Genomic DNA, 20,979 nt, shown 5'->3' with positions numbered 1-20,979 from the left:
TTTAAACTTTGTACGGTACTTTGTAAATAAGCAAGACGCAGCATATGAAAACTCGGTAAATTCCCCCTCTTGAAAAATTTCAGATTGGAACATTTGTTGATTCCGTTTCGTGTTAGGTGAGATAAAGAAACCTATAAGCACTGGAAAGTGAGATAAAAAGAATATTAAGCATTGGGACAATTTGTTTCAGGTCTTTAGTTTTGTTTAATTTTACAAAAAGTAAAATAAAATGTCCACAGAGCCATCGGCAGGTGGAGAAAATGTGGGTTTCAAAAAAGCTGCTGGATTTGTAAGTGCTGAATAAAATAGAACAACCATATATGAACTAAAAATTTACATTTTTAGTTACTTTTCCATGTTTTATAGAAACGGGGAGGTGGGAGGAAACGTCCACAAAGAAGAGTTGTCGAGAAAAATAATTCAAGCTCAAGCAGTGAGGAAGAATCGGCTGTAGTTCGAAAAGAAAAAAGACAAATTCTAAATCATATGAAGCAGAGCGTAAGAATATAACATAAGTTTTTTATGTGTTAGAAAACGATAACGAAGATCAAATCATTGAAACAATGAATAGGTTAGGTAATTGACAGCAAAATGATGAATTCTTAAAATAGGCCATGTTAGTACTTTTAACATTTCTTAATAATTTCGAATATTTACATTTATGTGTAATTTACAGACAAATAAGATGAAGAAAAAAGTAAAGTACAGCAGTAGCAGTTCATCTGAAAGTGATCAAAAGGCAAAAGCAATCGCTGTGTTATACAAATCTACACAATCTGCTGTAAGTACATTTATGTGTGTTTTAAACATCTTTTATTGCATTTTCTGTCTCAAACTTATGTCTTTTGATAAATGAATGAATGTAAGTGGCTTTATCTTTGAGTAGCCAGAACATGAGTCATTAATGTTCTGTTTCATACACCTCGTGCTAACTTACCACTTATGTAAGTAAATGTAACTTTATGGGTGATTATTTTTATCTGTATGACTGACAATTTAGACAGCTCATTAGTAATCACTGGGTTGGAGCAAATGCTGTTAAGTGTCTTGCCTAAGGACACGTATGTACACACCGGTAGGCGGTAGCAGCAATGAACCTGACACCAATTCTTAACTTCTTTTTTTTTCTCAGAAAGCAAGTGGTCCAGATGACATGGGAGCTACCAAAATTTTTGAGCTTGATACTTCTAAAGATAGAGATGCACAAGCTGTGTTTGAAAGAGCACAGAAGCTGCAGGAGGAATTAAAATCTGGAGAAGCTGATGACAAAGTTTACAGGGGAGCTGCTGGTTACAGAAAGTTCATCAAACCTAAGGTTAATGTTCTAAATATATACAACAAAATTTATGTAGTTTGTACTGTAAATGACAGCTATACCATAAATGAATGTATGTAACTTGCTTAATCCTCGAGTGGTGGGAAAACAACAGTCGTAATAACATGAGTGTTTAGTTTCATACACCTTGTGCATGCTTATGAATTACTACTTATGTTACTTTGTGGGTGATTATTCATATATGATGTATTTGTGTAAACCTAACCTATACACTAAATATTGCAGGCTATATAGATGTTGTAAAATACAGCTTTACCAAACCTGAGTAAAATGTCTTTGTTCAGGATACTGCATTGGGAAATGCATCATCAGGAATGGTAAGAAAAGGCCCCATCCGTGCCCCAGAGCATTTAAGAGCCACTGTCAGGTGGGATTATCAACCAGACATCTGTAAAGATTATAAAGAAACAGGATTTTGTGGATTTGGAGGTAATTGCGCATTTCTTTTACGAATTGGTGTAACATATTCATCCTCTTGTGGTTGGGCACCTATAGTGGTTATAACATGAGTGCCCTGTTTTACACCTCATGCTTCATAGTTACCAGGTATATAAAAAAAAATACTGTTATGCCAAACAAAATTACAAGTTATGACAGACTACTACTATTGAAAGTTATTAAAACTTCACATTTTATATAAATATAAACCAATGTGATAAAAAACTGTTACCTTTTTCAGATTCCTGTAAATTTCTCCACGATCGAAGTGATTACAAACATGGCTGGCAAATTGAACGCGAATTAACTGAAGGAACTTATGGAAGAAATCAGGAGGAAAACTGGGAAGTTTCCGACAGTGATGATGAGCTACCTTTCAAATGTTTTATTTGCAGAAAAAGTTTTGTAGACCCGATATCAACAAGGTATTTGGAAATATTCTAGCTTAACTTACAGCTGCTACCAACTAAAGTGTTTTTTCTATTTAGAATTTACCAGAAACAGAAAAATTTAGGGATTTGCAACGAAAACTACAATTATTAACTGTTTTGCTTTTGTAGGTGTAAACATTACTTCTGTGAGCAGTGCGCACTCAACCACTATCGGAAATCACGAAGATGTTTTGTATGCGGAGAACAAACAAATGGTGTATTTAATCCAGCAAAGGGTAAGAAACAAAATTATTTACACAGTATCTTGCCTTTTTGGCACTTCTAAAACTGTGCAATAATCTTTTTTTTAAACTTTTTATAGAAATTGTAAGCAAAATGGAAAACGAAAGCAAACAGTCACAAATTGTTGAAGATGGGGATTGAAAATTTAAAGTTTCCGGAATATTTCAGCAAAAATGGAAGAACAGCAATATGCGTTCTGTTAATATCTATCCGATATTACATTTTCTACTAGAAAGATACGAACCGTTTCGTTACAACTTCAATAAAAAATAAACATTAGAATGATGTTTTTTTCGGCAGTTGTGCAACAGCAACATATTTATTGCAAGAAAAACACATTGTAAAATGTTTAGACAATATTGTTCCTTTAACAAAGGACTATACTACAGTATAAATGTTCAAACAAATAATATACAAATAGAAAACTTTAGAAAATAACTGTAACTCAAGAATTGGCAGCGGTAAAATTACTCTTATATTTTATCATAGCAATACGTGCTTTGGCATTAAAACTTGATATAAACTATTTTAATAAAGAATTAAAAATTGGTTGTTTACACAACTCACAAATTGACATTAAAATACTTTATGCCCGTGTGTTTTAGTTATACTACTAGTTCTTGAAACGATTTTGCCTGAGGTGGTAAATATGTGATACACAGGTGCCATACTTTTAAAAATGCAGGGGAGGCAGAAATAGTTATACAGACATTCCTGTTAAACAAATCTTATAAAATTGTTGCTTATGCTGCTTAATGCAATGCGAATATTTTAAAGGGTAGACCTGACTACTTTGCCACCCCAAGTTTTGCGCCTATGTTCGTACATAAGAATAAGGATAGGAAACCAATTCAAACTTCATCTGTTGAGATCCTGGTTAAACTTACACGAGGTGAATTTAAGATGATGCTGTTAAAATCACCCAGCGGAGGACTTTCTATAAACTTTGCTCTTGATTTCCTCTTGGAAGAAGGAAGATCAGTGGAGGGTTTTGTGTTCTCACTAGGTGGTGGTGTCTTTACTTCTGGTACTAAAAAAGCTAGTTTAGATTTTATTTGCCTTCCTTGTCAAACAGAGAATAATTAATAGTTCTGAACATAGCAGAATTATTTAAAAACCTTTTTTTGACCTCAGACTGTTGTTGTTATCATATACCATAGGCAGCCACCCTTTACTGTACATAACTTGCCTGATTATTAAATGAATGTTCCATGTTTTGTACATTTTTCAAATATAACAACTTTATATTGAAAAAATTATATCTACATGGTGGGTTATGTCAGCAGGTGGAGATTACTGTACAGAACTTTTAAGTACAAGTAATATGTCCACAATGCTGCAGGCAAGTTAGTACAGTATAAAGCACTATTCCTAGGCTCAGCCCTTTTACATAGTCATCATTGGTCAGGAATAAGTGAATGAACAATGAAACATACCATAAAACTAACTTAAGATTTTGAATTCCCCCCAAAAATAATAAAAAAGACCTGTTTCCATAAAGGGAAAAACAATTTTTGACTTGTTTCGTACAAATAATTTAACCACAAAACATCAGTAATCAAAAAAATTTGCAGAGTTAAAAAATTAAAAATAAATATTAGGTGGAAAGTGTGTTTTACTGCATTTGTTACTTACCACTTTGTTCTTCCATAGCAGTGGCTTCACCCTCATTGGTCACATTTTCCTCCACATGAATAGTTGGTATATTTGCATTCTTTATAAGAAGTTGGACTTGGCTTAAAAACTTCTTTAAATGACGAATTGCAGCTTTATCTGTCACTTCCTGTGGGAATGTTTAATAGAAATTGTTTAAGCAAGAGAAGGAAAGTTTTTTATTTGCTTGACAGAAATTTTTGTTTTTAAATTGTTTAATTAAAATTATTTAGGCAAAAAATAGGAGTTGAGTCTTGCCGAATGTGAAGTGGAATTTCGGAAATAAACTACCTTTTTTATACCAGATGAGCCACTAAAAGATTATTTACATTATGCCTGGTACTGGTAGCAGAAGTAACAGAAGACATATACCCATGTTAGTCATCTATGCCTACATACCTCCAGCATGCTATCACATAGTGGCATTAGCGATTTAAGGTTGTCGGTTAGCTTAATGTTGAGTTCCAACATTGGCAGCATCCTACATAGAACATTAACATGTGGGGATTTGGGATCCGATAAAACTTCATTGGAAATCATAACAGCGAGGTTGTCATGTGCCGATCCTTCTTCAAGCTGCGGTAAAATGCTAAAAGTTGATAAATGAACACTCAGCAATTTCAGTATATCTTGTTGTCTATGTGTATTATAAGAGTGTCGTGTTAAAGAGGTCTTCTAGCACATGTTTGTTTCGTGACCAGTCAAGCACTATTGTGGGACACGCCTGCGTCTAGCCTAGAGGTTACAAATTTGAGGATTTTTACGGCTACCATTGTGGACATATGTAAACTTAGAAAAACACTTTAACAGCAAGTGACACGAATTACAGAAATATTGCAAATTCTAAATACTGCGTACAGCCATCTTTATACTGACTGTCATCTAGGTAAAGATTAACACATTGAATATCCCACCCATTTCTTATCATGATCACATAGATGGCTGACATCAGCTTTCTCTATGATAGATGGTCGGGTGATGCACACAAGAAAAGCCGATACATTGTTTATATCAACAGATGCGTATGGGGAAGATGGAGGGGCATTGAAGAAGATACGGAGTGTTGGAAGGAAGGCAAACTCGATGCAATCATGGGCAGCTCTAGGAGAATGTGGATATTCTTGTGATAATGTGGTACATTTTACGAAGGGTTTGTGATATAGTTAGTATTAATAACTTAATAAATTACCAGCTTTAACCATTATTAATGTGGCAATTTTTACAAACCAAGGGTTTACAAACTTAGGTAGTTTTAATAACTCAAAAAACTACCAGCTTTTATTTACTAAATCTGACTAATTTTGATAATTTGATAAATTTGAGTTTTTTTAACTTACTGTTCACTAATTCAATAAATTTCCAGGTTTTACTAACTGTTACACTAAGTTGTTTTATGTGATGAAAAATTTAGATTCGATTTCAATTTTTTAAATTACTTTGACATGTAAGGGAAAGCATCAAGGAAAGCATTGACATGCTGGAGGAGTTTCGTTTCTTCAGATGTGGATGGATTATACCATAGGAGGATGAGACGAGATACAACAACAGATGAAAGGATCCTGTGTGAGATGAGGACACGAGTCAGGAGACATGCTGATGCTTCACGAACCTCCGATTCCTGCGTTTAAATAAAAAAAATTAAAATAAAAAAATCTGCTAAAAAAGAAACAAAAAAGTGATTATTTTTTTGACAGCTTTTAATATAGTCTTTGAGGTTTAAAGTCTATGTCCAAAATTTTTTGTTAAACTTTTTTATGAGGGTTTACCAAACCCTTACATCACATACCTCATCTTCAAGCATGTTCATGAACTTGGACAAGACAACCGTGCTTGCACCACCATCACCAGATTCTTCCTGAAATATTTATCATCAAATTACACCAAGTTTACATTTATTGGGCTAAATATGGCCGAGATTCCAGGTCCTCAAAGACCTCACTCATACAGAATCACAAATAAAGTAGCAAAAAAAAGGGAAAAAATAGGTGTTTAAAACTCGCTGGCATGGTGCGAAAAATATTTTTAAATCCTAAGTAATGTACCTTAGTATAATATAAAAATCACTCACTGAACTCTCCTAAAACATAGAATAAGATATCGCAGGTGCCTTTTTAATCCAATGAACAAAAATTTAAAAAAAGGTTTTTCTAACTGTATGAAATTACATTTTCTTCCATTGGTCCTGTAACAAGATTATTTATTCCAAATATTCGAAGAAAATCATTAGCAGCGTTAATTGCTTCAACTCTTACGTTATACACGTCAGCTTGTGCAATCTGTTGAATAAAAGATATAAATATGCATATACAACATTTTATGAAATGGCATTTGGGTCTTGGGATATTCATTTTTATAAATCTGAGAAATTCAAGATCAAAAAAAAGTTTTATTTATGATAATATTATTTTCGGTGGGTCTGTCAGAAATAACAATCACACATCAGAGATTTGATAATTTAATATATGCCAGAAATGGGATTTGCCAAGGTACATCACTGTGATTATAGTAAAAATATATGAACATGTTTCTATTTACAAAATTGTAAAAAAAGAATAGTTTCAATGTGAAGACTTGTAATAAACATCACATAATGCTTACCTTCATGAACAAAGGAAAATGTTGAGCTGCGAGTCTTACAGAGAACATGCAGCTCGTTGCGAGACATTTCACCGCCTCCCCTCTCACCTCGGGAGCAGGGATGAGGATTGAGGGGAGGACCAGAGTCTCTAGGAGCTGGAGGATGGTGGGATTCATCCCATGAACCTGGCTCCTCCTTCTTCGCTGCTTGCTGCTCATTCTTGAGAGGAAGACGGAAGAGAGAAGTTCAGTCATTAATTTTAAGCATTTAATGAGCGTTCCTGCATCATCCTGGGGGCAAAAAGGAGCTGGTTAGAGATAAAAATGTTCCTATTGGAATAATGTCATTTTGGAAAAAAATGAATAAAACTTGATTTTTGTGGGTAAAGCAGATGCTTTTATTGTCGGAATAAAAAAAAATCTATGTATGCAAAATAACTTCCCTTTAAAAAATGCCCATAGGGCCAAATATAAGGTAACTTGGTGGGCATGATTAATCCAGTGCAGGAAACTCATGAGTACGCCTGTCTACCGACCTTGCCATCCCAGGTTCGGCACCTATGATTCCTAATACCTTTTCAGGAACTTGCGAGAGGACTTCATCGTTCTGCTTCGGGATCAGATCATCCTCCAGCTCTCTCTTCTCCTCTTTAAGATCATCAATAATCTTCTGCATCTTGGATGCCTCTTCAAAGTTTTTGTCGGTAATGAATTCTTCCAATTGTTCGTTTGCCTCATTTATTTTCACACTAACTTTAGCAATCTAAAGAATAAAAGTGAATGAATAACCTTAAATGCTGATTTTGAAAATTGCTACATATAGGCTAGCCAATACCCTAGGGTAAAAGGCCACATCTCATGAAACCAAGGTGACAATGACATCAAATGTTTTAACACCCCAGTTAGCCTAAACAGCATTTACTCTGCTGTTGGATCTCTATACAAACAAGCAGACCCAAAGTAGTTTTTAACACATTCATCAAATAAGGTTCCCTACGTTTTAATTGTGGGCCTAACTACTACATTTAAACGATGTCACCCCAGAGCCCAGGCGATCAGAATTTGGGCAAAATGAAAAAAATGTTACACCCAGGTACAGAATTTAATTATATACAATATTATGTATTCAAAACAATTCAAAGTAATCTTTACAGGGCTATATGAATATTATTAATTTCCCACCTTGAGTTTACAATCCACTATTTGTTCCTCTGATAAACAATCTTGTGTCGGTGCCGGTGAAGTTCCTTCTCTTGCTGAGGAAATCATGTTCGCTACAAGGGCAATATGCTCCTCTTCTCTGTGTTAAACAATCGATAAAACTAGAGACTACAGGGTCGAATACAAGGGGAAAAGGGAGTGTACCACTTGATCACCCCTTTGGTGAAAATTAAGGCATAAAATAACTACGAATTTAGTATTTTAACAAGACTTTAGCAAATTGTATTTTTAACTAGTAAATTAAAAAAACTGAAGGCTGTTGACGAAAAGACACTGTTTTCACATGAGTGGTAACAAGACCTTAATTGCAGGCTAAAAAACTTTTGTTCAAAGCAATGGGTAACAGATTTAACATCTTACGTTTTATTAGCTGAGTGGTAATCTATTTTAAGAAGTGATTCAGCAAGTGGTGAAGTTAGGCATGGAAAGCAGAGAACATCAACTTGTTCATATGCTGTTTTTAAAACTTCAACCAGCTTTCGCCGCCCTATGAAAGTAAAACAAGTTAAATGCAGCAATGTCTATGTGACCAGTGGCGCAGTGAGGGGGTTACAGGAGTCGCGCTCCTACTTTTTTATAACATTTAAATTTTTTGTGAAAACACCTTTAATTTTGTCTGGCTGCGCCACTTTGTGCCTATGACTGTCCTATGCAGAAACTATGGAAATGTATGTCATCCAAGGTCTTACAAAGACACAAAAAATTAATGTTAAGGGACCATAGAGAGTGATATAAGATTATTGTAGTTAAGAGTTTTGGGCATTAGGCTGCAGGGAATTGAGTTCTTTCCTAGTCAAACTTTTTTTGTAAAAAATGTCACACATTTATTTGTGAAAAATATAAACAGCACACTGTTACCACACATGCAATAGTCACCTGCATCATCGGATAGGTCCATTTTAACCGCCATCTTCACCAACTGCTCTGCCACAAATTCCTTCTCGATCTTATCATCCTCCTCCTCTTGTGGAAAGTCCTCCCTTAAGCTCTCTATCCTCTCAACAAATGGAAGAAGATACCTAGAAAGATTTATTTATAAAATCCAGATATAGGTAGAGTTGAACTTGCTTTTATTCAAACTAAACTGTGTCCATTTATTGTAAATAGTTTTTATAAAAATAAATATAAATATATTATATATAAGTTTTCATACTGTGTCATATATTTCTCAATGTAAGAAGCGAATATGAAGGTGGTTGGGAGAAGATCTTCAACTTGGTTCTCACCATCCTGACCCTTGGAACGAAGGAAGTTACAAAGTTGGCTCCAGTAGAAGACGGCTTCGGGAACAAGAACATCGTGTACGACCAGCTTTCTATATTAGAAAAAATAGAGATCTTTTAATTATTGTTTTACAACTTAACAAAAAAACATTTTTTTTAAATTGGAAAAATATGCCAAGTTAGCATTTTATAAATAAGCCAACAAACAAAGCAATTGGGCAAGTATAGAAATTTATTCTTTATTTTAATAAATGAACAAACATAACTTATTTATCCTGGTTTAGTAAGGCAATGAGCCAATGACAGGATATTAACACTGTCCTTATGCTCACTTAGAAAGTTACCATACAAGGTTTAGTAATGTCAAGTAAAAACGTTTTCCATTAATGAAATATAAATGAATAGTTTAAAAAATATTAAAAAAAAACATACACACTTATGGTTACACTTACTCTTCATTCAATAAAGGTAGAAACCCTTGCACAAGATCCGCCATTGAAGAGTTTTCAAATATTGCTACTATGGCATCCGAGCAGGTTTCAAAGGCTCCAACAACATCTAACTTTTTGAATAATTGCAGAATATTACCCTGTACACAGAATGATACTCTTGATTCCAATGATAGTGTTTAATATGCATTATATATGCATAATAATATTGTATCATTTTACTTTATATTAGATAGGCATTTGAAAAAAAACGTGGTTGTAAATATAAATTATTCCTTCCGCCTTTTTTCATAATCATCACCAAAAATTCTGGCAAAACCTATCAAATAGTAAACTTACCTTGAAGGACAAGAGCCAGGCTTGAAGAAGTTGTTTTTTCACCACATTTCTTACAGCTTCTGACCCATCAAGCAAACCTTGTTTGATGAGGTGTAAACGCTGAGAGCTAGTTAGAGCCTTGATGCCAACTTTCTGTGAAAGCACCTAAAAATATAGGCAAAAAAATATTTAGAAAAGTTTGCATTTATTCTAACCAGAAGAACAAAGTGTTTTTTTCTAATAAAACACTTATACTGTAGTTTATCTAAACTATAAAGATAAAATATTTGAAAAATTCCTAAAACTATTTGCATTGATTGTGTATTATGTATATATATATATAATACATTTAGTATAAAAGTAAAACTAAACAATTTTTACCTGAAAAGCAATTTTTCTTACAGATTCCGAAATATCTCGTATCCTATCAATAACCTCCGGTAAGGTCTTGGTAGTAAGTGAGACAGCAGACAAAGCAGCGCTTCGTACACTTGTGTTATCATCTGCTGCCATGTGGAACAAATAGGCTGAAAAAATAGGATTAAATTAGCTAAGAAAATAATGTTTTTAAACCTCATATTTTAAACAAATTTTTTCCACAAAAAATTAGGTAAAAAGTACGTTTCTGGACCGAGAATCTAGCTAAAATTTGCCAGTTACCCAAACACCTAAACTGCTTTTTGTATAAACAAAATGAATGTTTCACAGTCTAAAAGGTTATTCCATTCTGTTCTGTGGCCATATATGTGGGTTAGGTCCTTGTCAAGCACCTGGAATTTAGGCCAGAGTTGGCTAAAAAAGTAATAAAAACTGTAGGTAATTCTACCTTCAATAACCGGACAGTTTTTATCCCCAGGTTGTTGCAGTCGGCTTAATGATTTAGCTGCTTGTGCTCGAACTGATGGAACCTTATCTTGTATTCGGTCTAACAGGACTTTTGTTGCACTGGAACAGAATAAACGTTTAGCAAAGAATGTGGTTTAAATCTTATTGAGACTAAATTAGCAATAATGAAAATGGAATATCACATACTTGTCAATAAGATCACCATCCATGGTAGCATCAGATGGAACTGCACTCAGCAAATATTGGACAAATTGACAAATACGAAATCGAACCGTCTTGTCATGGTTACTGTGGAACTGAAACAAATAATCTTGTCTTGTTATGTTACCTTGAAGTGGAACACATTGTACTCAGACCAGATTTAGAAAAGTCTAAATTAACCAACAAATTGTATAATCCCACCTCTGGTTCCAACATAAAACTAAATATGTAGGTGTATAGATCCTGGTCCATTGGATCATTATATTCCAACTCTTCTTCTTCTTCATTGACATTTGCAAAGAAAGAAGCAAACCTGGGATAAATACATGATTAAATACATAGACAACTACTAATGTTGATTATTGTTTCTGTATTCAGAAAATGAATTTACAAAAAATTACAATGATAAAATTCTGGAATACATATTAGCACAATGATTAAGATAAAAATGGAAATAACACAACACATAGCATATACATTAAACTTTTAAGAATTAAATGAGCAGCCTTAGACCTAATAGAGCACTTTCAATTTTACCTGAAAAAGATTAACAGACAGAAGCACAAAATCACCAAATCCTTACTTTGCTGCAAACTGCATACATCGTTCAACTGGAAGGTCACGACTTGAAATTACAAGCAGATATTCACAATGGTCACGGAAGGTGGTGAAGAAATATCTTCGTGCTTCTTCATTATTCTCAGTTTGCTGTGAAATATATAATACATATTGTACTTTGTATACTATATATCAATGTTATTATTGCCGATACTATCAAACATCTAGGCTATTTAAACTTAACCAATGTCATACCATACCTCATTGTAAAACTTCTTTAAAACTTCTGCAAGTTTGTCAAAATTGTAACGCCTTTCTTCGCTTTTCTCAAATGCTTCGCGAACCTTGTTTTTAATGATTTCCATTCTAATGGTGAGCAGAATTCGAGTTGCGTTCTCAGTTCAGCGCAAAACAGAATAAAAAAACACACTATCAACTGAAATGACCAAATTTTCGCTATTAGTATATGGGAACATGCATACAGAGGAGCAGATAAAAACGTCTCTTCTTAAAGTTTGTTAGCAAAACAAGCTCAAAATCAAACCCTTTTCTCCCGCCGAAATACACCGCTAGTGGTTGAAACTTTTTAATCTACGGCGGGGTGGGAAACATGCTCCATAGTCTGTAAAGAACGAAACGAAAGGCAAATAACGTGGTCTTAAGTGCGGCGATTTCATATCTTTGTCGTACCATATAGAACTAGATATATATTCAGTTCCTTTCTTTATGATTAAAAGAGAAAAATGACTCGTGCGTCAATCTTGTAACTAAATGCCAATTAATAGAAGCCGTAGAATCTATCTACGAAGTACATAAATTGTATGTCCACCAAATAGTAGTTCCTCCTGGTCAAGTGTATTCATGTGAAGTCGGTCACGGCAATTTATTATTATCACACTTCCGTAATAAACGCAGCAAAACATGCACTAGCTTAAATGTACGTGTGTGCATTGTTAAGACATTATCATCAGCAAAAATGGGGGCTATGTACAGACTATACAGGGTTTTAGAAATTTACTCAACACGAGGCATTTTGGACTGTGTGATACAAGTGAAATGATTGGGAAGGCATCAATCCATTCCGTTGATACAGAATTGCACAAAAATTGATGATAAATGGGGTAGAGTATGGCAATGGAGCCGACATAAACAGATAACCTTTGAAACCATACATGCTGGCACACACACACATATGTGGTCCTAGAATTCTACAGGATTGGAATACATGATCAGACACATGGTGTTCCAAGTGACGGAACATTGCTCTAAAATAAACAGATAGTTAGCAACAAACAGAAGGTGAAAGATATGCATGGAAACAAATAATGAACTCAAGGAGAGTTATAGATGCATGGTGGACTCCACTGTGGTTAATTTCATTAAAAGTTCAGTTCACTTTTGGGAATACAAATAACAGAACTTTATAATCAATTTACTATAAAATTGCAGTAAATACCTAATAGAGCACCAAAGAGGTTTTCAAATAATGAGAAAACATTGCGAGTGATGATTTCCCCAAGTCCCTGATCTGCTGCACGTAACTTTAAAAATTGAAACCCTATCTAAATATGTTGTCATTAAGTCTGTCTGTAAAGAGTTCTGTTTTTGCTACAGTTCCCAACAAGTTTTTGCGAAAATTGCTGTAGAAATATCTCAGTCCCACTGCCGCCAGTTATAGGGATGGTAAATCTCAGTCTTTATGCGGAATGTCTCCTTCAGATTTTCCGATGATCCCAGGAACTGGAGATTGTCGATTGATGACCGGTGAAGCAGAAGATGCCCTTCCAGGAATACCAGGATTGGGAAGAACAAGGGTGCTTGGAATTGAAGATCGGATCGAAGGAACGCTCTCCGGAGGCGCAACATCCAGAGCAGGAGCAGGAGCACCACCTCCAGAAATGCCTACCATTGGCATTCCGTATCGATAGTTTCCGTTTGTCTCATGTGACGCCACCTGTGGCTGTTGGTTGATGCCAGAATCAACAACCCATGGGTGGACAGGGTGGGCCAGACCAGGGACACCATGTGCTGGAAAATATTCCTTGTTCACACAGTTTCTTAACCCATCAGGTATCCGACCTAGGAAATAAAAATGGAAATGGTTTAGGGAAAAAAACTGAATGTTGTCAAGGGTGGAATGAATAAGTGGTGAAGAAAAAGGTTTGAGCATTACTGCCGATCTGAATAAAATAAATTGCAGTTGACTCCACCATCTCACACATATTTAAAATTGATAATTCAATACTGGCTAGCATTACATTTGGAACTTTGTAATAGCAAAAGCTATTTGATTTAATGGTCCAAGTAATCTCACTAAATACAGGTTAAACACAGATACATATTTGACACTGAAAATCATTTAAAAATAGCCCCTGTTCAATGGCTGTGCCCTAAATCCCTAATAGCAAGAAAAAGTGACAGTAAAAAATCATTTAAAAGGTACCTGTTAAATGGCTGTGCCCTAAATCCCTAATAGCAAGAAAAAGTGGTAAAGTGTAAATAATATTCACTAGTGTATATTACCTGTAATTGCTCTTCTGATTTCAGCAGCAGCAGACTCCCTTAGTTCTGTGCAGCTCTGTTCACTGTACCATGCAGCATGAGGTGTAACAATAAGGTTAGGGGCATCTCGGAGTGGTGAAGACGCGTATGAGAATGGCTCGTTATTCTGTAGCAAGTTATACACACTAAATTATTATGACATACTTTGGCAGCAAGTATGTGCTGCTCTTTAATATGATATAGAATATTCAGTATACACCTATGTGTTGAACTGGCAGAAAACACGATTATCATTAATCCTTTTTTTAAATTACCTTTTAATGTCATACTCTTTATAGTAAAAAGGCCAAAAATTCTTTGCTGCACAATTAAAATTACAGCAGAAGCACTAAATTACAGCAGAAGCACATTACAGAAGAAACAGCAGAAGCACTAAAATTACAGCAGAAGCACATCATCATCCAGATGCAGTATAGAAGAGACACATTGCTAAAAGGTAATATGCCATCACCCATTTATACTACAAAAGTCCAAAAAACACATTACTATCAGTAAAATATGACAGCAGAAACATATCGTTGAGGCAGTAAAGAAAATGCATAATACTACAAGGTACTGTATCATTAAACAAAGTAACTTCCTACTTGAACATCTAATGCTGCTCCTCTTAGACGACCTTCTTTCAAAGCAGTTGCGAGTGCTTGTTCATCTACAAGTGCCCCTCGAGCTGTATTTACGAGGAAAGCCCCCTGTCTCATCTGCTTGATGGTGTGGTCATTGATGAGATGATGGTTATGCTCATTAAGGTTGCAGTGAAGAGTTACACAGTCGCTCTGATACAATAGATCCTGGGAATAACAATGTGGGCTTTAAATATACGGTAATGGGAATTTTGTAACAAAATCAAGAATTATTCTCTCTTTACATTGTTCTGTTACTAAAAGCAGTAAAAGTACTGTCTAATTTTAATAATAGTACAAATACACAACAAAATCAATAATGGAAATTTAGTAGCAAAATTAAAGTTGGTTTCTCTTTGAGATTGTTTTTTTCTTTTAAAAGCAGTAACATGATTGTTTAATTTTAATTGTGGTTTAAAACCAGCAGTTTTTTATGCTGACATTTATTATGAACTTTTCAGACATGTGCTTGGTAACTTTTTTGCTTTAAGATACCAGCAAGTAGACATTACATTTAAATAATATATAATATTATTAAAGACCACAGATCTCCAACAGATCTGTGGTCTTTAATAATATTATATATTGGTAACACAATATAGAAAAAAGCCCCCGCAGGCAGACAGGCTACACGAGGTTCAGGTTAATAATTGTTGGTGTGAGAGAAATACAGAGAACTCTAAGTTTAACCAGCTTGAAGTCAAACAATTCATGGAAATTCATTTAAATTTTAATAAAGATAAAAACAATAAATAGCCTATAGTATAACCATTAATTTACATAAAAGTATCCTTGTCAAAATATTAAAATGTACAACAGTATCCCTATTCCCTATCAATATAAAAACAATAGCCACAGCCCAAAGTAGAAGTCGTACTTACTACTTTCAATGTATTGACATGGTTAAGCAAATATAGCATTGCACAGTTTACAGTAAGCCGATAAATAATTAACAAGATGGCAAACAGGATTTATTGCTAACTGACACAGAAATTCAAATCCAAAAATTTACATATATATATATAGGCTGTGAGTGTGATGTATAAATTTTATACATTGCAAAACCAATTGTAATGTTTCTGCATGCCTTACTATAGGAAGTATTGCTGTACAAAGTAACACGTTTCTTACTTGCAAAGTAGCAACTCTTGAAAACCCTAACGCTTTTCCAATTCCATCAGATAAATACGGATCGTAAAACAAAATGTTGAAACCAAAAGCCTTCGCCCTTTGTGCAACAGCAGTGCCTATTCTTCCTATGAAAATAAAAGAATGAGTAAAAAATCAGCAAACCATAAGACTACAAGCAGTGGCACAGCCAGGGGGGGGGGTTTCGGGGGTCGTGACCCCCCTTTTAAACCAAAAAAAAACCTTGTTTTTTTTTCTGGCTGTGCCACTGACTACAAGTACTGGATTTTTTGTAATTAAAATTATTTAAAACCTTTTCTTAAAAGGTTTCATTTTATTAAAAAGGTTTTAAATATAAAATCTTATTATTAAAAAGGTTTTAGGTATAATGTAATTATTCAAAAGTAAATACATGATACATTACCCCTTTGCTTATTGGACTAGCCCAATAAGCAGGCATGATATTAATATGCCTATTTATGAGATATAGCAAAGCATCATGCTATAACTATTGCCCATTGGGCTACCCACTACCAGTAATATTTAATCATACAAATACTTGAAATACCTAATCCAATTATGCCGAGCGTATCTCCGCGCATGCGAGTTGCACCAGTGGCAAGGTCACGAATATTTTCCGCTGATTGTGGTCGACTGCCATCTTTTACAGCCATGTGAAGCCATACTATACGTCTGTAGAGGTTAAGAATATGACACAGGGTTGAATCTGCCACTTCTTCTACAGAACCAGACGGTACATTGCAAACTGCAACTCCTGCAAAGAGAAAGGCAATAGGTTTGATGGAGTTTAGTTTATGAAACATAATTTACTGAGAAAAAATAATCCAATGCATTGGAATAACTTTAGGTGGTTTAACAAATACATCAAATGAATTCTATTAAAACTTGTGAAAAGACAATATTTACTTTTATTTATATTTTGGTACTAAAATTTCTATAAATATTTCTAAAAATTTTAAGTATATACATATATGTAACATTTTAGATTTTACACATCTAACAACTAGGGTTGCATGTGAGTGCATACCACAATTTTTATTATTATTGCCTTTGCAGCACAGATTGAGTGCAAAAAAATCGACAGTGATATTGCGTTAACAGCACGACTGTGTCTGTAAGTCACTTTTGTGTTGAAATTCAAGATACAACAAGAGAACAAAAATTATTGTTTAAAAATATCTCATTATAAGCATGAGGCCATGACCACGTTACACACACAAGTACAAAATATAGCAATATTGTATTTATAACATTTAAAGTAGCGTGCCTGAAGCTATTAAATGTTTTGGTTGAAGGACAACTACTGCAGTGTGTGGTTTTTGCTGAAGCTCAACAAAAAATAAAATCACAGTGCATATTTGTGGACGTGGTCATACAGCAGACTAAATTTATCAGAAATCTCTGATACCTAAGTAGACTATGTTTACACAACTCTTTTTTTCAAACCTCATTCTACGTGTTCACAGTTTACAGGTGTGACCAGAGGAAAATTGGAACATTGCCTAATATTTTCAATATTATGTAGTAAACATCTGCATAGGCTACTTGAAAACTTAACTGTTTTATAAGCCATCCAAAATTATATGCCAACGAGAAAGGCTTGGGTTAGACTTTACCTAATGGTTACATAATATATGCTGTCTGTGTCTGCCTTTCTACTGCTTGTAAAACTTATTTTGTTTGCCCACTAACGTGACTGTTACCTTACAAGCTTAATTGTTATGCCATCCTCTATAGTAAGGTTGCATAGAACAAAGCTTCCCAAAATGGGGGTAACAAGCTATAGGGGTCGCTGAGAGTATACCTGTTTTATATAAAATACTACATACTCTATACCATACCATTAACTGCAGTACTAAGTTTAAGACACAGCGACTCAGAGCAAAAAAATTTGAAAAACAAGCCATAGAATATCCCAGGGAGCACTTACCCATCTCAGCTGCTGCCTTTATATCCACATTATCAAACCCAGCACCAATTCGAACCACAATTTTAAGGGCTTTAAATTTATCTAGGTCTTCCCTAGTAAGGGTTATGGTGTTGTACAGAAGAGCCCCAACAGCTTCATTTAAAACCTTTAAACAAATTTAAATGTTTATAAGGGTGGACAGTTCTACTACTAAAAAAACACTGTATTAATCAGTAAAATCATACCAACAAATAAATTCAATAGAAATGTACCTCTAACTACATTCTGTCAAAAGTAGACTTGAATCAAACATATTAATCTTACAAAAGAAATTATCTAGTACAGACTACAAAGCACTTATGAATGACCTATACACAAAACAAAATAGTAAAGTTGTAAATAGAGCAAACCAAGTCTCAAACCTTTTCATGTATCTCTTGTGTAGACTGGGCATCACAAAATGCAACAGTTGCAATATCCTTCAGTATTGGCATTTCTACACTGCAGTCCCTGCCATCCAGCAGAGCCACAAGAGGCCTACCACCAGCCATTACAGACCTTGTATCAGGCTTCTACTGTTGAAGGTTAATATCTGAACAAAGCATTACAATTAAAATACCTAAACAGTTATCCCTTGATAGACAGAATAACTCAGCTCAGCATATACTATTTAGTTTAATATTAGTTCTACTACTAAAACAATGCAATGGAGGGGCCTATAAAGTATACCACATATAACTCTTATTAAGCAGATGAACTGAGCTCAACAATCAACATATACTATTCAGTTTAATACTGGTACTAGTTAAGGAAGGCTGCAGATACTGCACTGTTGTTTGATAGCAGTACAGTTCCTACTGTCCTTTTCAGAGAAAATTAAAGTGTAGATCCACAAGCAGCATGGAGTAATAGGCGGGTTATGTTACACTATAGGCTAAATTCATGAATACAATGTGACTTAATTCAACTATTTTTTTGCAGTTCCATAGGCCTACTTAAGATATTACGCAACACAATTAGCCTGTAATTCATCTAGCTTAACAAGTGTGCAGATTGAACAGGAAATATGTTATACACCAAGGAGAACACCATTTCCTGTGACAGTTGCATGCTACCTCAACCATGCTGCAATTAAGAGGCTCGTTATGCAATTTTCAAACTTCCAGAAATCGTCTCACTACACAGCTGCTAAAATACATTTGAGGCAACAGAAGTTTCTACACAATGACATCATTTAACTTCATGTCCTTTTCAAAGATAAAGGCATTTGGAAAATAATCATTTATCAAAAATATTAAACTTCAAAACTGCTGGGGAAAAGAATGCTGGGGGCTTGGGGCAATTAAGTATTTAACTATTTACTATCTATATAGCAGCATTATCAAACTTGCCATGCTACAATTAAAAGCCACAGCATGCAATTTTTAAAATTCCGAACAAACACGTCTCACTACAAAACTCCTGGGAAAACCACTTCCCAATTGAGGTTAGTAACGTATTTATATAGCGACATCATTAACTTTTATGCCAAGTGTCTTGTTTTAACAAAAATGTTACAGGGCAAATTTAAAAAAAATATGTATATATATATATATATATATATAAGTTTTTTACATAAAATACGACTGTACCAGATTGCATAAAATCGATTATTGAATCGATGAATGTAAAACCACAAAAAGTTAAATTAGAGCAATAATACAAATACAATAGTTATTACATAACTACAATCTACATACATTCTTGTACAAACGCTTGATTGACTTTATTTAAGGCAATTAAGAGAGTGGTTTAATAGGCTACATTACTGTATATCATGGTTTCAATTAAACAATACAACTACAAGCATAGCATGTAAAATAACTTGACCACACTTAAAACATATTATATATATACCATTTATTATATTAACATTCAACATAATTCCAAACAGATGTTTCACCCATATCCTATTAAGTGTCATCTAATTTATTGGTGGTGAACAAATTTACATACAATGATTTTCTATTGTCTTCATATTTCAAAACATATGGGTGAAATACATTTATACATCACAAGTAGTGCAGCCAGCACACTAAACTAAGCTTCGAAATATAATTAATAATAAGAAGCTTTGCTTAAGTTTGCCTATCAGGTCTAACAATACAAAGATTCAGACACTTGGCTAATCCAATGTATAGTACGCAACAACACAATTAAATAAACTTTATTTTATATACAATTTTAAATCACATGTATATATACATTTATATATAAAAGATACTGTATATTAAATGTATAGATTGGTTTTTAAAATTTCTTTGAAGAAGCTTCAGCTGTGTGAGGCATTCCTGTAGTAAGAAATCATATGCTACTAAAAGTGTGTGTGATGGAATATTTATGACTCACTGGTTACTCATACGATTGAGATGACAGAATCAAAACATAGTTGTGTGGTGTTGATAGACAAATATTATGTGAGTCTTATATGAACCAGGTTGACCTATACTAACAACATGGAAAGGGAGTGCCAATACATTCACACATTATATAAAGTCAATTACACCAAAAATTGAAAGCAAACAGTTGATTATACTTTAATGTTGACATAACATTATTGGGTAGGCTCATGCTTTATACTGCTTTTGATGATTGAGCTACTGTTAGGTTGTGCCATAAACTGGAAGGGCTTATTAATTGAATTAAACACATCTTTGTTAAAACAAGATGCGACACAACCTAATTACAAATGCATAATTTAGGTAATTGGCTAATTTATTAATATCTATATATATTATACAAGTAATTTTTAATCTATTATAATGTAAGTTGGTTTTTTTTTTACTTGAAAGCCACTGTTGTATCGGATCTTGTTTAATAAATTTTATAAAATAATAAGGGGAAGAGTGTCCATTTTAACCACAAAACTACTTTAATTATATACAAAAATTATGTGACCAACAAATGATATGGCCAACAAGGCTATATACAGTTATACACAACAAATAATCTAAAAAATAAACCAATGCAATTTCAAATATTGCAAACAAACAAGTTGTACGTACTAGGCTACAATTAATGTCTTAACATTGACATATACAAATAAACCGACAAGGACACTAGTGAACTAAGGTATATTATTCAAGAAATAGCCGCCTTGCAATATAACGTTTTAAACGAATAGGCTCTGTTGTAAAGAATATATACCAAATATAAAACCTTGAGTATTTTCTTAAGTATGGATGTATTCATGAATCATGTATACA

The 20,979-nt window shown here is 34.0% G+C and overlaps 3 protein-coding genes across 4 annotated transcripts; 1 reads left to right on the top strand and 2 right to left on the bottom strand.

The window, feature by feature from the left end:
- Positions 1-91: 91 nt before the first annotated feature.
- On the top strand, positions 92-2,733 carry LOC149735897 (E3 ubiquitin-protein ligase RNF113A-like). Its single transcript, XM_089878039.1, has 8 exons — positions 92-289; positions 367-498; positions 677-781; positions 1,133-1,315; positions 1,621-1,765; positions 2,016-2,199; positions 2,335-2,441; positions 2,528-2,733. Exons 1-8 carry the CDS (start codon positions 230-232, stop codon positions 2,587-2,589), a joined length of 978 nt encoding a protein of 325 aa, XP_089734165.1. The 5' UTR covers positions 92-229; the 3' UTR covers positions 2,590-2,733.
- On the bottom strand, positions 2,395-11,967 carry LOC149735896 (condensin complex subunit 3-like). 2 transcript variants are annotated; one of them, XM_089878004.1, is made up of 21 exons: positions 11,755-11,967; positions 11,520-11,644; positions 11,138-11,249; positions 10,922-11,031; positions 10,716-10,834; positions 10,271-10,416; positions 9,911-10,054; positions 9,575-9,711; positions 9,053-9,214; positions 8,776-8,918; positions 8,260-8,386; positions 7,861-7,978; positions 7,253-7,441; positions 6,700-6,969; positions 6,267-6,377; positions 5,888-5,956; positions 5,538-5,719; positions 5,016-5,202; positions 4,501-4,677; positions 4,084-4,231; positions 2,395-3,487 (listed from the first exon to the last, which is right to left on the bottom strand). In XM_089878004.1, the coding sequence occupies exons 1-21, from the start codon at positions 11,857-11,859 to the stop codon at positions 3,300-3,302; spliced, it is 3,069 nt and encodes a 1,022-aa protein (XP_089734130.1). In that variant the 5' UTR covers positions 11,860-11,967; the 3' UTR covers positions 2,395-3,299. The 2 variants fall into 2 exon arrangements, with proteins under 2 accessions (XP_089734130.1, XP_089734131.1); XM_089878005.1 differs by having other exon boundaries at positions 2,395-3,478; positions 11,755-11,966.
- Positions 11,968-12,330: 363 nt separating this feature from the next.
- LOC149735895 (C-terminal-binding protein 1-like) lies at positions 12,331-18,358 on the bottom strand. Its single transcript, XM_089878030.1, has 7 exons — positions 18,157-18,358; positions 17,756-17,900; positions 16,373-16,579; positions 15,808-15,932; positions 14,641-14,844; positions 14,018-14,162; positions 12,331-13,573 (listed from the first exon to the last, which is right to left on the bottom strand). The coding sequence occupies exons 1-7, from the start codon at positions 18,283-18,285 to the stop codon at positions 13,185-13,187; spliced, it is 1,344 nt and encodes a 447-aa protein (XP_089734156.1). The 5' UTR covers positions 18,286-18,358; the 3' UTR covers positions 12,331-13,184.
- Positions 18,359-20,979: the final 2,621 nt, after the last annotated feature.

This window comes from Ciona robusta, chromosome 5, assembly GCF_009617815.1.
Source record: "Ciona robusta chromosome 5, ASM961781v2".
Classification (NCBI taxonomy): Eukaryota; Metazoa; Chordata; class Ascidiacea; order Phlebobranchia; family Cionidae; genus Ciona; species Ciona robusta.
This window is presented reverse-complemented; position numbering and strand designations above follow the sequence as displayed.

Bases quoted from the DNA above. Each gene is read 5' to 3' on its own strand.
- LOC149735895 (XM_089878030.1), bottom strand. From the start codon at position 18,285: ATGGCTGGTGGTAGGCCTCTTGTGGCTCTGCTGGATGGCAGGGACTGC. The intron at 15,933-16,372 runs GTATTTCAAGTA...TTATTTTCATAG, and splicing joins GCTCGGCATAATTGGATTAG to GAAGAATAGGCACTGCTGTT. The intron at 14,163-14,640 runs GTAGGAAGTTAC...AACTTGCTACAG, and splicing joins GAGCAGCATTAGATGTTCAA to AATAACGAGCCATTCTCATA.
- LOC149735897 (XM_089878039.1), top strand. From the start codon at position 230: ATGTCCACAGAGCCATCGGCAGGTGGAGAAAATGTGGGTTTCAAAAAA. The intron at 499-676 runs GTAAGAATATAA...TGTAATTTACAG, and splicing joins TAAATCATATGAAGCAGAGC to ACAAATAAGATGAAGAAAAA. The intron at 2,200-2,334 runs GTATTTGGAAAT...TTGCTTTTGTAG, and splicing joins GTAGACCCGATATCAACAAG to GTGTAAACATTACTTCTGTG.
- LOC149735896 (XM_089878004.1), bottom strand. From the start codon at position 11,859: ATGGAAATCATTAAAAACAAGGTTCGCGAAGCATTTGAGAAAAGCGAA. The intron at 11,032-11,137 runs GTGGGATTATAC...TATTTGTTTCAG, and splicing joins GTTTTATGTTGGAACCAGAG to TTCCACAGTAACCATGACAA. The intron at 7,442-7,860 runs GTGGGAAATTAA...TTTATTCTTTAG, and splicing joins TAGTGGATTGTAAACTCAAG to ATTGCTAAAGTTAGTGTGAA.